Here is an 18,667-nt window from a genome sequence, read left to right as displayed (position 1 = left end):
AATATCAATGTCATTGGGAAGGTCAGTATCTTACACAACACTGTTAGTTACAGAGTAACATGAGGCAGTCTGAGTTTGGGCCAAAATGAACATTTCTAGAGGTAGATTTTTGTGAACCGAACGCCTTTTGTGTACGTCTGCTTCACGTGTCCTTTCACTGTTAATCCTGATAATAAAAAAAAGAGGAAGGAGGAAGGAAGCCTTGAAATTCATGGCATCGACCGGCCGCACATCCTAACACATATTAATGATCTTGCCTTGGGTTGGGCTGTGGGTTGCTTCCAGCCAAGCACTCAGCTATCTTCTTTCGGGCTCTCTGCATGAACTCCACATTCCCCCTTTCCCTTCGTATGGCGGTGTACTCGTAAGCCTTGAGCTTGCTGTAGTAATCGGAGAACTTGTTGTAGAGGATGGAAATGGGCATCCCGTTGAGGATGATCCCGAAAGCAATGCAGAGGAAGGCAAAAAGCCGGCCCAGGTGAGTCTCTGGGTACATGTCTCCATAGCCCACAGTGGAGATGCTCACCTGTGAGGGAAGGAAAGTAGAATGGAATTGTCAGCATCGAGAGCGAGGAGAAGAAAGGGAGGGAACCAGGCAGGGAGAGGTGTCTTCCGTCCTGCTGAAGGTGCACCTGGTTGTATAACAGCTCCCCACGGAGTCAGCTTTAGGAGGTACTGGAAAGGTGGCCTGCAAGACCTGGGGCATGGAAAGAACATCAGCTTTGGAGCTGAAAGGCTTGGGTTTAAACCCTATCACTTATCAATTTTCTTACTTACCATACAGGGGAGTTATATCTACTTTAAAGGGTTGTTGTGAAGGGCACAGAAGAATAATGTGTGTGAAGTTCCTGGTGCAGAATAGGCTCAATAAAGGTAGGTCTTTGCCTGCCTTCAGCTGGGGCCAAATTTAGGACAGAGTCCCTGGATTTGCCTACATGATACACGAACGGGAAAGAGCTTGGGCTTAGAACCAGTCAGACCTGGTTCAAGTCCTGACTCTGACCCTTCCCAGCTGAGTGACCTTGGGCAAAACATTCAGAGTCTCTAAGCCTTGGTTCCTGCATCTAAAACAGGGGGATAATGACTAACTCTCAGGATTCTTGTGAAGACTAAACAAGAAAATGATGATAAAGCACTTCACACACACTTTGTCAGGCACGCACAAAGCATTAAGCAACCTCCTCTGTGGTCCTTCTCTCATCCTTAAAATAGAGACAGTTGTAATAGTTCTCAGAGTTGTTAGGCAGTTCAAATGAGATATTTTATATGAAGGTGCTTTAATTGCAAATGTCTGGAGAAACACGCTCATTATTTTGCGATGGGACTTTTGTAAGATGTCACCGACCGAAAATATGTTCACCCTGCATGAAAGTCTTCCCATCACACTTGTCACACTGCTTTAAATTCCACTAATTAGAGATTTATTTAGGTTAACAAGCTTCTGTTTTAAAATGCAGATACCCACATGGGACTAGTTATCAGTCGATGTAGCCGGAGAAAACCCAGAAAAATCTCTCGGGGCCTGTGTTTTGTTTTGTTTTGTTTTTGCGGTACACGGGCCTCTCATCGCTGTGGCCTCTCCCGTTGCGGAGCACAGGCTCCGGACGCGCAGGCTCAGCGGCCATGGCTCACGGGCCCAGCCGCTCCGCGGCATGTGGGATCTTTCCGGACCGGGGCACGAACCTGTATCCTCTGCATTGGCAGGCGGAATCTCAACCACTGCGCCACCAGGGAAGCCTTCGGGGCCTGTTTTTCATGCCTCATGTCCTAAGACTCCCTTTGGTCCCCAGACTCTTGGCAAAATTACTAGACGCCTTTTAGGCAGGGCTGTTGATTACAGTTGAAAAAATTGTGCATCGCACAACTCCAGGGGGCAACATTGGCTTCATCGATTTGTGTCGTCGCACAGTCTTCCAGCATATGCTTTTATAAAATGTACAGTCACCCTGGTGATCTGTACAGAGACAGCCTTTAACTTAGAAATGCAGACATTTTTGTTTCGATGATGTAAGGATTAATTTGAACTTAGAGTAAGTATGATTGATTAGTTAGAATGAAATGGAGAAGTGGGCCAGCTGGGCAAATCTGGTGGAGCTGATAAGAACCAGAGCTCCATCCAGCCCTTAAAAAGGGGAAGGTTGGGGCTTCCCTGGTGGCGCAGTGGTTGAGAGTCCGCCTGCCAATGCAGGGGACACGGGTTCGTGCCCCGGTCCAGGAAGATCCCACATGCCACGGAGCAGCTGGGCCCATGAGCCATGGCCACTGAGCCTGTGTATCTGGAGCCTGTGCTCCGCAATGGGAGAGGCCACAACAGTGAGAGGCCCGCCTACCACAAAAAAAAAAAAAAAAGGGGGGGAAGGTTGCAACTCCTCTTGGGGTGGGTGGCACACTACCTCTCACTACTCCGTCTCTGGGGAGAGAACTGCTGAGGGCTGGGCTGCCCTTCTCACAGTGGAAAAACACAAGGCAGCATCTAACAGAGGCAGGAGGGTGTCGACTAGGTTAAGGAAGCAGGTGTGGCACTAGGCCACATGGGTCTGCATCCACTTCCCAGCTGTGGGATTTGGGCAAGTCGCCTAAATTCTCTCTGCCTCAGTTTCTACTTTTGAAACGTGGAGAGAATAATAGTGCGCACCTCATAGGACTGTTACAGGAATTGAAGGAGCCGCACAGGGTGTGTAAGGGATAATGTTAGTTCTTGTGCTTGTTAGACCAGCGGCTGTGGAAAGAAGCTCTTCCCTGGCTCCTGAGAAGGCTGTGTGAGGGAGATTGGTAGGGGGGACACTCCGTCTCCAGTAGAGAATCTGCTTTTCCCACCTTCTCGACCAAAGGGCCATGAGAGGCAGTGATAAAATAAGATTGTGGGCTAATCTTAAAAAAAAAGCTTGCTCTGTGTGTGTGTGTGTGTGTGTGTGTGTGTGTGTGTGCGCGCACGCGTGCGTTTCTTGTCACTGGCCACGCTGAAAGTAAAAGAACCCGAGTCAGATCTCTGTCCAGGTGTGTGAACAGCTTTCATTTGTCACTAACCCTGTCACTCGTACCTCTGTGTGAATGTTTAGTCCGTTGACTTTCCCTGGAGGAGGCCTAAAGGGAGTCTGGATATAAGAGCGAGTGACAGGAAGGGGTCATTTCAGAACAGGAAGCATCCATGAAGGGCCAAATCAGAGGCTTCAGTAAACCAGCCCCTCAAGGGTCCAGGATTGGGGGAGGGTTGGAGACAGGAGGATGCAGAGGAAGGAAAATTAATTGAGACAAAGTACCTAATTTAAACCTCTGCTCAGTCCCCACACTGGCTTTGCTTCCCTCCCAACCCCGATTTCTTTTTCTGGCTGAACTTTGAGCAAAAGGTCAAAAGCAAAGAGAATTGGCTGAAGGAAGATTAAATATTTGATGTGCATAATATGGTCTAAATATTTTTGTATATCTTGGATCTCTATTTTTAGAGAAAAGACCTCTTCTGCTACGAGACTCTGTATGACTGATTCTGAAGAATTTGTTCAAAACGCGTAGCTAATTTACGCACTGTCTGTTTGACTCAGCCGTTGATCTGCTTCTTGCTTCTTGGCTCCAGAGGAACTCTGGATTCCTTGGTTTTTGGAAACTTTTTCTCCATGTTCCACAGGCCAAACCATTTCTCCCTGAATGAGCATGAAAGATGGAAGCTCCCAGAAGGACCAAAGTGACCTCCCAGAGTGAGTTCTCACATTAGCAGGAGTGGGGTTTGGAAATGTGACTGAAATTTCTGCAGTCCGTCTTAATATCCTGAAAACACTGACTGGCCCAGCCACTCTGGAAACTTACCATTCCGTTGAAAATTTACCTATTTTCCCTAGCCATTGGACCCCCCCAAAGCCAGAATGTAACCTTTCCCTCGCAGCTCACCCACTAATCAGCAAATCCTGACCCACTAAACCTTACAAGGAGAACAAGTAACCAGTTTTTCTCTGAAACTTTAGAATAACTGTACTTGAATTTCTCCTTCAGCAAGGAATGTTTGTTTCCTTCATAATGACCTACGCACGGATTACATTTTAGCACCCAGTAATCCCTGCATCTAGGAATTATGATCTCGGGGAATAAAACTGATTTTTCAAAAGGATTAACACCTCTTCTTAGTTTTCCCAAAGAATTCGAGGTGGTAAAGACTAACATTTTCTGGTTAAAATGATTACATACTTCCATGCATATTGTCCTTTAAAGGATTTAGCTTCAAAGGCTCTACTTAGCTTACCCATGCTGCCGTTGCTACAAATATTTTAGGAATTCCTCTCTGGGATTATAATCTGCACAGAGGATTCAGTGGCATGACCTTGAAACAAATGTTCTTATCCCCCTTGAGGGTTAACTCTAGGTGCCGGTCTTCAACTCAAGAGTCTTGACTATTTAAAAATATTGAATCCACCTTCAAAAAAGTAAAGATTTAGCCCCACTACAAAGAAGTATTAATAAATGGACATGTCACAGGTGCTGGAGATAATTCCCCAGTGGAATTCAAAAAATGTTTTGATCAGTGGAAACACTGTTAGAATGAGGTCATGGGTAATCACCTTGAAAAGAACAACCGGCCTCATCCGTATATGAAAGTTCTGACATGTACATAAATTGTACAATAAGGGGGAGGTGTGCAGAAGCTAAGGCAAGTTTGGGATCTATTCCTAGAAATAGTGACAATGCCTTCCACACCCTCAGCTTACTTGCTACTTCTCCCTGCCCTCTACAGTTCTATCATGTCCCGCTCAAAGTTACATTGGCCAACAGGAGGAGTTTGGAGAGACAAAAGGGGACCACCCCAAAATCAGGAGTCGGCCAGATCAAAAGTCATAAAAGTGCCTAAGAGCCTTTGCCCCCCTTTATGGCTCCTGTGCTTTTTCTGAAGAAGCTAGGAGAACTTTAATGCCTTCTGTGCTGGACATTTACTCATTATCTCTCAGCCCTAAGCCCGATACCCTTCTGTGCTCTTTTTTGTAATTCAGTGGCTGGGAAGATGCAAACTACATTTCTCAGATTTCCTTGCCTGCTGTCTTCTGCTTAGGTTCTGCCAATGAGAGACACGGTTGGGAGACTAGAAGATGGAATGAGGGAGTAAGAGTCTCTCTTCCTGCTTCTGGTTTCTGTCATCATCCTTCAACAACAGCAGATAGCTATGGCTCAGGCATCTTTCAGCACACCCAGCACGAGCCTTGTGGTGCCATCTTAGGGGTCCGGCAACAGCTACACAGTGGTTCCTTCTCTGTACTCCTAGGTTCCAGTAACTCTACCTTCTCCCATTTGTCTCCCCAGTTCTGGGGCCAACACTCTTTCCCACAGTTACCAATCTTCAGGTTATCTCACTTTCTCCTTTTTGCTCTTCCAGCCTATGTATCTATCTCCCTGTATAAAATTCCTTCTGTTTAAAATATCCCACGTTTTGTTTTCTGTTATCCTAATTCACCTTCCAAAGGGGTCTTCTCAAAGCAAGCAAGCCATTAATAAAAATAAAATAAAATTAATCTCAGTGATCTTCTAAGTGCCATCTATTTGCACGGAAATGATAGCATGCTTGAGGAAAACAAAGATAGAAACAAGGTCTCTGGGCTACAACTATCTGATGCTTCACCTAGAGATAGTTTTCGTTAATTTTTGAAGGAATGAGTTCATGACATAGTTTCCTATTTAGTTTCTATAGCTGTAACTTGCTCTGGAAAGCTCAGAAGGAAATGGTCTGTTGAACAGTCCAATTGTCCTTTTCTCCTTAAAAACATAGCCACAACAGGCCAAAGCTCGCGGCTTCATCATAGAGCTAATTGTTCTTGTTGAGCTATGCGAGCATTTCCCACACCCAGGCAACCCGGAGAGTCCCAACACGGCTGGAGCTGCTCCAGGCATGGGCCTGTTTATTTGGACACTCAGAAACTCTCCCAAGATGGAACGGCTGACCCTTTTGTGCATCTTACAGCCTCTCTCTTTTCCCCAGGAGAGAAGGAATCGCTTCTGTTTTCTTTTCCCAAAAATGAATCTGGAAGCAAAGGTTATTGCTTCCATGTGATAAAGGCTATCAGCTAGTCAGATATGGTACCTTCTATTCATTGAGGACAGAGTACAGGCTAGTGTTTTTACATATGTTTCCTATTACATTAGTGCTGACAAATAACCTCCATTTGACAGACGAGTAGGATGGGTCTATCTTATATCCTAATGCATGAGCATTTGCAGACATGAGTGTCCATGAGGGATTTGTTCTGCAGCTGTAGGAGAATTCACAATAATGAAAATTACTGTGTTTCTCTTAAAACTCCGAGTTGAATTACAGAGGAAGGTTGCAGGATGCTTGGCATAGATAGAGGGGAGATTATTAAAAAGTCAGATTTTGGGGTTGTCTGAGAGTACTAAAAACACACGGAGGGAAGGATTAGAAAACCTGTCTCTAATGCGGGTGAATATACCACAAGGGCTGCAGCACTGGAGTGGGGCAAGAAAATATCGATCCTGTTTCTCTTTACCTCTTTACGTTTTCACTGTGTGAGTGTATGTTTTCTGATACAGATAATATATTTGAGCAGTAATATCTTAATGCAGTAGAATGATTGTATTACTGGACCCAATTCTTTGTATCTTCCTGTATCCAAGCTCTTTGCCATAAAACTTTGCATTGCTTTCCTACAGTGAGTGGGCTAACCTGCTTTTCCCGTTGACTCTGAGTTTGGCCTTGTGACTTGCTCTGGCCAATGAGTTGAGCAAGTGTCATGAACAGAAGCTTATCAGTGCTTGCATGATTGGGCTTGCACTCTCTCTCTCTTGCCCTTTGCCACGACCATGGATACATGCCTGCTGGATGATGAAAGACCTAGTCTCCTTCTTCATCCAGCTGTCAGCCAGCTGACCATCAGACTGTGACGTGAGCAGCTGACACCAGTCCAAGGTTCTTCTAACCCTGTACTTGAAACCATTCTGAGTTGCTGACTTGCAAACTCACAAGGCAAATAGATGCTTGACATTTCGAGCCACTGAATTTTGGGGTGGTTTGTGATGCATTGTTATTATAGCAATAAATAGCTTCTAACTTACGATTAACTAAACACATATTTATCATGGGTGTGTGCTCAGAATTTTTAAAATTATGAGATGTATGATAAATAAAATGCTTGGAGACTATTGCATCAGAGTTACTTTTAGGATTCTACTTCTCAGATTCTCATGTCTGCTTGGTCACGTCTATTTAGATGACTTCCTTCTCAGCATTCAAGATTTAGTTCAATGTCATCTTCTCCAAGAAGGCTTCTCTGACTATTCCACTAGTCCATCAAAGATAGATTCTGCCACCCAGATCACTCTCTATCCCATTATCCTATATAAGACACACTCATATCTTAAATGATTTATTATCTTTCTCCATTAGGATGTAAACACCATGAGGGAAAAAATTTCACCTTATTTTTGTTTTTCCCTTATTACTCGATATCCCTAGCATTTAGAATACTCCTCGGCACACTAAGTGCTCAAAAATAATCTTGCTCACCTCCAGTGCTGGACACCCCATGCCAAACAACTAGCAAGACAGGAACACAACCCCACCCATTAGACAGGCTGCCTAAAATCATACTAAGTTCACAGACACCCCAAAACACACCACTGGACACGGCCCTGCCCACCAGAAAGACAAGACCCAGCCTCATCCACCAGAACACAGGCACTAGTCCCCTCCACCAGGAAACCTACACAACCTACTGAACCAACCTTAGCCACTGGGGGCAGACACCAAAAACAATGGGAACTACGAACCTGCAGCCTGCGAAAAGGAGACCCCAAACACAGTAAGATAAGCAAAATGAGAAGACAGAGAAATACGCAGCAGATGAAGGAGCAAGATAAAAACCCACCAGACCAAACAAATGAAGAGGAAATGGGCAGTCTACCTGAAAAAGAATTCAGAGTAATGACAGTAAAGATGATCCAAAATCTTGGAAATAGAATGGAGAATATACAAGAAACGTTTAACAAGGACCTAAAGGAACTAAAGAGCAAACAAACAATGATGAAAAACACAATAAATGAAAGTAAAAATTCTCTAGAAGGAATCAATAGTGGAATAACTGAGGCAGAAAAATGGATAAGTGACCTGGATGATAAAATAGTGGAAATAATTACCACAGAGCAGAATAAAGAAAAAAAGATGAAAAGAATTGAGGACACTCTCAGAGACCTCTGGGACAACACTAAATGCACCAACATTTGAATTATAGGGGTCCCAGAAGAAGAAGAGGAAAAGAAAGGGACTGAGAAAATATTTGAAGAGATTATGGTTGAAAACTTCCCTAACATGGGAAAGGAATTAGTTAATCAAGTCCAGGAAGCACAGATAGTCCAACACAGGATAAATCCAAGGAGAAACACGCCGAGACACATATTAATCAAACTATCAAAAATTAAATAAAAAAATATTAAAAGCAGCAAGGGAAAAGCAACAAGTAACATACAAGGGAATCTTCATAAGGTTAACAGCTGATCTTTCAGCAGAAGTTTTACAAGCCAGAAAGGATTGGCAGGACATATTTAAAGTGATGAAACGGAAAAGCCTACAACCAAGATTACTCTACCCAGCAAGGATCTCATTCAGATTCAACAGAGAAATTAAAACCTTTACAGACAAGCAAAAGGTAAGATAATTCAGCACCACCAAGCCAGCTTTACAACAAATGCTAAAGGAACTTTTCTAGGCAGGAAACACAAGAGAAGGAAAAGACCTATGATAACAAACCCCCCCAAATTAAGAAAATTGTAATAGGAACATACATATCGACAATTACCTTAAATGTAAATGGATTAAAGGCTCCAACCAAAAGACATAGACTGGCTGAATGGATACAAAAACAAGACCCGTATATATGCTGTCTACAAGAGACCCTCTTCAGACCTAGGGGCACATACAGACTGAAAGTGAGGGGATGGAAAAAGATATTCCATGCAAATGGAAATCAAAAGAAAGCTGGAGTAGCAATTCTCATACCAGACAAAAGAGACTTTAAAACAAAGACTATTACAAGAGACAAAGAAGGACACTACAGAATGATCAAGGGATCAATCCAAGAAGAAGATATAACAATTGTAAATATTTATGCACCCAACATAGGATCACCTCAATACATAAGGCAAATGCTAACAGCCATAAAAGGGGAAATCAACAGTAACATGACTTTAACACTGCACTTTCACCAATGGACATCATCCAAAATGAAAATAAATAAGGAAACACAAACTTAAAATGATACATTAAACAAGATGGACTTAACTGATAGTTATAGGACATTCCATCCAAAAACAACAGAATACACTTTCTTCTCAAGTGCTCATGGAACATTCTCCAAGACAGATCATATCATGGGTCACAAATCAAGCCTTGGTAAATTTAAGAAAATTGAAATCGTATCAAGTATCTTTTCTGACCGCAATGCTATGAGACTAGATATCAATTACAGGAAAAAAACTGTAAAAAATACAAACATATGGAGGCTAAACAGTATGCTACTAAATAACCAAGGGATCACTGAAGAAATCAAAGAGGAAATCAAAAAATACCTAGAAGCAAATGACAATGAAAACACGACAACCCAAAACCGATGGGATGCAGCAAAACCAGTTCTAAGAGGGAAGTTTATAGCGGTACAATCCTACCTCAAGAAACAAGCATCTCAAATAAACAATCTAACCTTACACCTAAAGCAATTAGAGAAAGAGGAACAAATAAAACCCCGAAGTTAGCAGAAGGAAAGAAATCATAAAGATCAGATCAGAAATAAATGAAAAAGAAATGAAAGAAATGATAGCAAAGGTCAATAAAACTAAAAGCTGGTTCTTTGAGAAGATAAACAAAATTGATAAACCATTAGCCAGACTCATCAAGAAAAAAAGGGAGAAGACTCTAATCAACAGAATTAGAAATGACAAAGGAGAAGCAACAACTGACACTGCAGAAATACAAAGGATCATGAGAGATTACTACAAGCAACTCTATGCCAATAAAATGGACAACCTGGAAGAAATGGACAAATTCTTAGAAATGCACAACCTTCCGAGACTGAACCAGGAAGAAATAGAAAATATAAATAGACCAATCACAAGCACTGAAATTGAAACTGTGATTAGAAATCTTCCAACAAACAAAAGCCCAGGACCAGATGGCTTCACAGGTGAATTCTATCAAACATTTAGAGAAGAGCTAACACCTATCCTTCTCAAACTCTTCCAAAATATAGCAGAGGGAGGAACACTCCCAAACTCATTCTACGAGGCCACCGTCACCCTGATACCAAAACCAGATAAGGATGTCACAAAGAAAACTACAGGCCAATATCACTGATGAGCATAGATGCAAAAATCCTCAACATAATACCAGCAAACAGAATCCAACAGCACACTAAAAGGATCATACAGCATGATCAAGTGAGGTTTATCCCAGGAATGCAAAGATTCTTCAATATATGCAGATCAATCAATGTGATACCCCATATTAACAAACTGAAGAATAAAAATCATATGATCATCTCAATAGATGCAGAAAAAGCTTTTGACAAAATTGAACACCCATTTATGATAAAACTTCTCCAGAAAGTAGGCATAGAGGGAACCTACCTCAACATAATAAAGGCCATATATGACAAACCCACAGTCAACATTGTTCTCAGTGGTGAAAACTGAAACCATTTCCTCTAAGATCAGGAACAAGACAAGGTTGCCCACTGTCACCCACTGTTATTCAACATAGTTTGGGAACTTTTAGCCACAGCAATCAGAGACAAGAAAGAAATAAAATGAATCCAAATCAGAAAAGAAGTAAAACTGTCACTGTTTGCAGATGACATGATACTATACATAGAGAATCCTAAAAATGCTACCAAAAATCTACTAGAGCTAATCAGTGATTTTGGTAAAGTAGCAGGATACAAAATTAATGCACAGAAATCTCTTGCATTCCTATATGCTAATGATGAAAAATCTGAAAGAGAAATTAAGGAAACACACCCATTTACCATTGCAACAAAAAGAATAAAATATCTAGGAATATACCTACCTAAGAAGACAAAAGACATGTAGGCAGAAAACTGTAAGAAACTGATGAAAGAAATTAAAGATGATACAAACAGGTGGAGAGATATACCATGTTCTTGAATTGGAAGAATCAACATTGTGAAAATGACTATACTACCCAAAGCAATCTTCAGATTCAATGCAATCCCTATCAAACTGCCAAAGGCATTTTTCACAGAACTAGAACAAAACATTTTGCAATTTGTATGGAAACACAAAAGACCCCGAATAGCTGAAGTAATCTTGAGAAAGAAAAACGGAGCTGGAGGCATCAGGCTCCCTGACTTCAGACTATACTACAAAGCTACAGTAATCAAGACAGTATGGTACTGGCACAAAAAAAAGAAATATAGATCAATGGAACAGGATAGAAAGCCCAGAGATAAACCCATGCACATGTGGTCACCTTATCTTTGATAAAGGAGACAAGAGTATACAATGGAGAAAAGACAGCCTTTTCAGTAAGTGGTGCTGGGAAAACTGGACAGCTACATGTAAAAGAATGAAATTAGAACACTCCCTAACACCATACACAAAAGTAAACTCAAAATGGATTAAAGATCTAAATGTAAGGCCAGACACTATAAAACTCTTAGATGAAAACATAGGTAGAACACTCATGACATAAATCACAGCAAGATCCTTTTTGACCCACCTCCTAGAGAAGTGGAGTAAAAACAAAAATAAACAAAGGGGAGCTAATGAAACTTAAAAGCTTTTGCACAGCAAAGGAAACTATAAAACAAACGAAAAGACAGCCCTCAGAATGGGAGAAAATATTTGCAAATGAAACAACTGATAAAGGATTAATCTACAAAATATACAAGCAGCTCATGCAGCTCAATATCAAAAAAAACAAACAATCCGATCCAAAAATGGGAAGAAGTCCTAAACAGACATTTCTCCAAAGAAGACATACAGGTTGCCAACAAACACATGAAAGGATGCTCAACATCAGTCATCATTAGAGAAATGCAAATCAAAACTACAATGAGATATCATCTCACACCCGTCAGAATGACCATCATCAAAAAATCTACAAACAGTAAATGATGGAGAGGGTGTGAAGAAAAGGGAACCCTCCTGCACTGTTGGTGGTAATGTAAACTGATACATCCACTATTGAGAACAGTATGGAGGTTCCTTAAAAAAGTAAAAATAGAACTACTGTATGACCCAGCAATCCCACTACTGGACATATACCCTGAGAAAACCATAATTCAAAAAGAGTCATGTACCACAATGTTCATTGCATTTCTATTTACAATAGCCAGGACGTGGAAGCAACCTAAGTGTCTATCGACAGATGAATGGATAAAGAAGATGTGGCACATATATACAGTGGAATATTACTCAGCCATAAAAAGAAATGAATTGAGTTATTTGTAGTGAGGTGGATGGACCTAGAGATTGTCATACATAGTGAAGTAAGTCAGAAAGAGAAAAACAAATACCGTATGCTAACACACATATATGGAGTCTTAAAAAAATGGTTCTGAAGAACCTAGGGGCAGGACAGTTATAAAGACGCAGACATAGAGAATGGACTTGAGGACACAGGGTGGGGGTGGAAGGGTAAGCTGGGAGGAAGTGAGAGAGTGGCATTGACACATACACACTACCAAATAGATAGGTAGTGGGAAGCAGCTGCATAGCACAGGGAGATCAGCTTGGTGCTTTGTGTCCACCTAGAGGGGTGGGATATGGAAGGTGGGAGGGAGTCGCAAGAGGGAAGGGATATGGGGATACATGTATACCTATAGCTGATTCACTTTGTTATACAGCAGAAACTAACACACCATTGTAAAGCAATTATACTGCAATAAAGATGTTAAAAAAAAATCTTGCTCAATGAATGAAGAAGATGGAATTTTGTGAAGAATTGGTCCTAAAATTTTGCATCTTTTTACTTGGCATCTTCTTTTCTCTTTGCTATATTGAAAATAATATGCAATATTACTACACAATATGCAATGTCATAACAAGTATAGAGAAGAATTGGGTTAATAGTATATTGGTCCTGGGGAATAGAGCAGTCCTCAAATGTTCAAGGGGAGTTGCTCCTATTATTTTCATAGGTTAGTTTAGAAACGAACACAAGCTATCAGTCTTTAATCCATAATGATTTTTAATAGTATATATAATTCTCAGAGAATAAAATGGATGAAGGTCATTGGTAAAGGTTAAGGTTGGTAAATGGTAGGTTGACATGTGTAAATTCTGGCCTGTGAAAATAGTGCCTGATAGAGCTAATAGCTACAAAAGAAAATTCACATTGGTAAAAGCAATAATTAGTAAAATTTGTTATAGATAGAAACTGAATGGTGATTCAAGTTTTATTGTAAAGTCTATAGAAAACAGTGACCTTGAGTAAGATAATTTTTGTTAATATTAAAAGGGGGATAATTTGAAAATTTCAATGTTATTAAACAATAAACACATCAAGAAATTAAAGGGGATCACTAGGCATTCACTTAAGGAACTTTTTTAAAAAGAAAAATCCATTATTAGGAATAGAATTCTTATCAAAAATTTTATATTAATATACAAAAGGTAAAAGACGTTTTGTGTATTCAGAATATAGTATCAAAGAGTTCACTAGGTGCAGCTTACATACGCTAGCCTTCTAAGATACTTGGACGAATGGAAACTTGACTCTCTAAAACTTGGTATTATATCATCAGCCTGTGGATTTTCTCTTTTCCCTCCTTGCTTTACTCACCTCCAAAGTAAATGGCATTTGCTGGGGACAAATCATCCTTCATCAACCCCGTCTGTACACATGATTTATCTACTATGGGGATGACCTCTTGTCATTTGGAATATGATCAAAGCAGCGGCATTTGGCCAGCTCGTTTGGAAGAGCCTCACATCATCCCATCACTGAAGAAAGCTCACACATCTTGTTGTATATATGAGAGCTCTGCTTTCCAGGGAAGCAAGACTCACTGAATTGCAGAGCTCTACACCCTCCCCTTTTGAGATGAGGAAACTGAAGATAGGGAGTTAGGGAGTGAGGTTTCACAGTTAATCATGGAGGATCCCAGTTCATTATTAGCAGATCTGGGACAAGAATCTAAATCTAAATCTTCCATTCCACTATACTACACTATTAGTAGGAGCCCTGGGTAGGTTCATATCAGAACTCTAGACTGTGGGTTCTAACATATCCAGTGTTAGTGTTGAAAATATCCACTTTCTAATATAGGAAAAACTGGTTATATTTGCTTAATGTCTTTAAAGGCATTACAAACCATCTATTTAAAGTAAATAAGGAAAGCATACGCCCAGTTCTTTCCTATGCACGTATGTCAATGTGTTCATTGATCTTAGAAGACCCAATCAATCAGCATTTCCAGTGATTCAGGGACTTTCCAAGGATTTAGTCTAGCATATCAGAAACACAGATATTTGAGTAAATGGCATAAACTATTATAAAAGGGAAACACCAAAGAAAATGACAAAAATAACTAATATACTAAGTGCAAATTAAGCAAGGCATGCAGAAATACTAAAGCTTGAAAGAGGCAGTGCTGGGCTGTGGAAAGGGCATGCATTTTGCAACTGGACAGGCTTGGGTTCCGGTCCTCACGGGACTACCTTTAGCTGCGTGTCTAAATTATTATTATAACTCAAATTATCTGCACCTCAATTCCTCTAGCTGTAAAATGGGGCAATAATGCCATGTCCCGAAAGAATTTTTGTGGCATTGGAGCAGGTTTCAGTGTTAGATACTCCGATTTAGCTAGAACCAGTGGGATTCCAGTGAGGGTTGCCGCTCTTCAGGCACGTCGCATTTCCTCCCCTGCATACATGGATGGCTTCCTTCAAAATCTGCAGGAAAATGTTCCTCTTAAAACAATAGTGATCCTAACCACCTCACATGGTTGTGATGCTGCAATAAGATACGCTTTATAAACCACTTAGGACAATAGGTGTTCAATAAGGGACAAATAACAAGAATGACGATGATGAATCTTCCCACGAACGTGAACAGTGATTATTCCTTAAAATTAGCCTCTCAGGGGTATTAAGACTAAATCTAGATTTGGAGATAACTAGGACCACACCAAATTTCTTGGACTACGTCTTTCTTACTGGACTATGTCTTTCCAACCCTTTAGCACCTACCCGTTTTTTTTGTTTTGTTTTTTCTGTTTTGTTGTTTTTATCTTTTGTTTAAGCTGGGGACATCGAAGGAATGGAGAAAGCAATGGCCGTTAAAGAAGGCAGGGCAAAGATGAGGGAACAAAGCAAGGCAGGTGGCATGACCCAGGAAGGGGAGAAGCAGCGTCTGTCGGGCTGGGGAAGTGGGTGGGAAAGCCCACGGGCCGTGATGCTCACCGCGGCCCACCACCAGGCGTGGGGGATGCTGGTGAAGTTGGTTCCACGCACGTCGTGCTCCACGGAGTAGACGGCCGCAGAGAAGGTGAAGATGCCCATGGTGATGAAGAGCAGCAGGCAGCCCACCTGCTGGTAGCACTGGCGCAGCGTGAAGCCGAAGGCGCGCAGGCCGGTGGAGTGGCGCGCCAGCTTGAGGATGCGGAAGATGCGCAGGAGGCGCATGACGCGCAGCACCTGGCCCACCTGGCCCACGCGGCCCATGGTCTCGAGGTCGTGCTCGTGCGGCGAGTCCTTGCTGTGCACCTGGTCCTCGCTCGTGAAGCACTCGAGCAGCAGCTGCAGGTAGAGTGGCAGGATGGCCACCAGGTCCACCAGGTTGAGGGCGCTCTGCGCGAAGCGCCGCAGGTCGGGCGTGGAGGCCAGGCGCAGCAGGAACTCGAGCGTGAAGAAAGCCATGCATAGCATCTCCACGTGCTCCAGAAAGGGCTGCGGGTTGCCACTGCCCGCGCCCTGCCCCGCCTGCTGCTGCATCTCCTCTACCGTGTTGAGCGCCAGCGCCACGACGGAGATGAGCACGAAGAGGCTGGAGGCCACCCCGATGGCCTTGGCGGCCACCGACGAGAAGGGCTTCTCCATGAGGTTCCAGAGGCGGCGCCGCTGCGGCCCGTAGAAGCGCATGTCTCGGAAGAGCTCCTCGGCCTCCTCGGCCTGCGCCTGCGCGCGCAGCTCACGCTGGATCTTGAGCTGCTCGCTCAGCTCGTCGCGCCTCTCCTCGAAGCAGATGAGGCAGCAGCGCGGCGCGTACTTGAGCCGCACGCCCCAGTAGCCCAGTTCCTCCAGGAAGCGGCGCGGGCACAGCTCGTCGCGCACCAGCAGCACGCCGGACGCGTAGAAGTTGTAGATGAGCTGGAAGATCTCCGGGTCGCGGTCGAAGAAGTATTCGTCCGTCTGTGCCTCATAATCGTCGCACAGGCCCAGCTGGCGGCTGCGGCTGGTGGAGGTGGCCAGGCGGCCCAGGCGCGTCTTGGGGTAGCTGGCCAGCTCGGCGTAGTCCAGGTGGTAGCTCTGGCCGCCCACGTTCACGTTCAGGGTGGACGACACGACCGGAGCGTCAGTGCCGCCTTCGCCTTGGTCGGTGGTGGCCTCTCCTGGCTGCTGGTCCTCCTCTGCCAGGTCGTCCTTCCACTGCTGGTCCTCCTCGGTATCCGTGTCCTCATCGATGTAGTAGCTACAATAGCTCTGGGTCCACGGTGGAAAGCTGGTCTGGGAGCCCGGGAGGGCCCCCACGGAGCAGATGCGCCTGCGTTGTTGGCTGCCCACTGCCTGGGATGCGTCTTCACTCTCCGTAGTATGCCAGGACCTGTAGCCCCAAGACCGCCTCCTCTCATTCTGTTTCAGCATGGCTGGAGGAAGTGGACCCTTGCCTTTTCCCTCCTGGTTGTGGTAAGGTCCCCAGCCTGCTCACTGCCACTGGTAGATGGATCACGTGCTCTGCACTGTTGTAGAGAGAGCGGCCCGGACCAGCAGACCTGGGGTCCACAGCATCGCCCTCAGAGCTGTCCCTCCTCAGGCCCTGGGCAGCCCAGCCCAGCCCAGCTTGCCGGGTCTGAACGCCTAGGCAGACGGCTGTTGACTGCTCTAATCTAGCTGATAGGGAAGAAGCAAGTGTTAGGAGGGATTTAGAGCCTCTTAGTCAGTTTCCTCCCCCTGTCCCTCCACTCTGTGACCTAGGGGATGATTATGTGGTCTTAAATCTGTAGGTAATCAGAAGGTGGCAGAGATGATTGCTAATAAAAATGTCAGCCAGCCCTGCCCTTAGGAAGTGCCCAGTGTCCCTGTGCTGAGATGAAATCAACTGAATTTGCTATAGAATGTGTCTTGACACTTAACTGTTGAAGTTGCAGCCTCTGCCCTAGGTAAATCCACCATGAACAGGGACAGAGGTAGCAACAGAATGCTTAAAGTGGACCTCCTGACCAGTCACTTTTCCTCTCAGCATTTGTCTTCTGTTTCGATCATAGAAGATCTCAAATCATCTCCTTCCCATCCAGTCACATGATCACGTTGTTTTCCCAAATGTATTCCCCTTAGCAGCACTGCTCTGGAGTCTAGTCTGATGTTTAAATCTATCTCAGCTTCTTTCTCTCTCTTTGTCTCTCTCTGTCTCTGTCTCTCTCTCCCTCCCTTCTCTTAAAGGATAAGGACACGTTTCAAAGTGGAATCTCAGGATGGGTGGGTAGATGTTCTTAGGGTATCACAGCCCCGCTCAGCTGCTGTATCTAGTGACCAGACTTCCTTCCAAGGAGAAAGTCTTCATCACTCTTCAAGACATCACTTAAAAAAAGTCTCCTGCCATGTGTAAGGCACTGTGCTAGATGCTAGATGCTGGAGATGGAAACTTGATAGAGACATAGTTGCGGCCCTCAAGTTGCTCATGGTTTTGTAGGTGATATAAATATTTACATATGCAAGCACAGCAAAAGAAGTGAGTGAAAAATACAGAGGTAGCAGAGAAGAGGAAGGGATTTGTTTCAAGCAGGAATTTGTTACCGAATTCAATTTATTTTGAATAGCTAATACACATTCACTACAAAATATTCAAAAGGTACAAAGATGCGTTACGGTAGAAAATTTATTTCTCCCCCAGCTCGAATTTCTAGCTATTGAGTGTGCCTCTGAGGTTTTGGTTACCCTTCCAGAAATATTCTAAACATATATAAGCAAAAACCTGTCTCCATCTATCATCCAAGTAGCTCTTTATTACTAACGCAAATTACAGTATGCTATTCACTTTGCTATTTTCCCATTAACCATGTATCTTAGAGGTGTTTTCATATCTGAACATAAATATCTGCCTCATTTTGAAAATAGCCACTTAGTAGTTTGATAGTGACAGAATTCAGGTTGTTTTCTACCTTGGCTCTTATAAACAATGATGTAATGCATAACCTGATACCTACACTATTTTCCATGTGTCAGGATACATGAAAGATCAATTATTATAGGTGGAGCTGTTAGGTCAAAAACCACATTTGTAATTTTGATTGATAATGCCAAATTTCCTTCATGAAAGTTTTACCAGTTGACAACTCACCGTCAATGTATGAGAGTATATTATCACACTCCTTGAGCTCTGCCCATTTTATAGATGAAAAATGGTGTGTGAGTTCATTTTAATTTGTATTTCTCTTACTGTGAATGCAATTGAGCATCTTTTCGTGTGATTAAGAGCTACTATATTACTTCCTCTATTTTTCACTGA

General features: G+C 43.1%; 1 protein-coding gene across 1 annotated transcript; it reads right to left on the bottom strand.

Moving 5' to 3' along the window:
- Window positions 1–244: 244 nt before the first annotated feature.
- KCNV2 (potassium voltage-gated channel modifier subfamily V member 2) lies at window positions 245–16,806 on the bottom strand (the record flags this gene model as incomplete). Its single annotated transcript, XM_082656890.1, has 2 exons — window positions 245–526; window positions 15,406–16,806. 2 exons carry the CDS (start codon window positions 16,804–16,806, stop codon window positions 245–247), a joined length of 1,683 nt encoding a protein of 560 aa, XP_082513016.1.
- Window positions 16,807–18,667: the final 1,861 nt, after the last annotated feature.

The sequence above is a fragment of the Grampus griseus genome (genome assembly GCF_964374135.1).
Source record: "Grampus griseus genome assembly, chromosome: 6".
Classification (NCBI taxonomy): Eukaryota; Metazoa; Chordata; class Mammalia; order Artiodactyla; family Delphinidae; genus Grampus; species Grampus griseus.
This window is presented reverse-complemented; position numbering and strand designations above follow the sequence as displayed.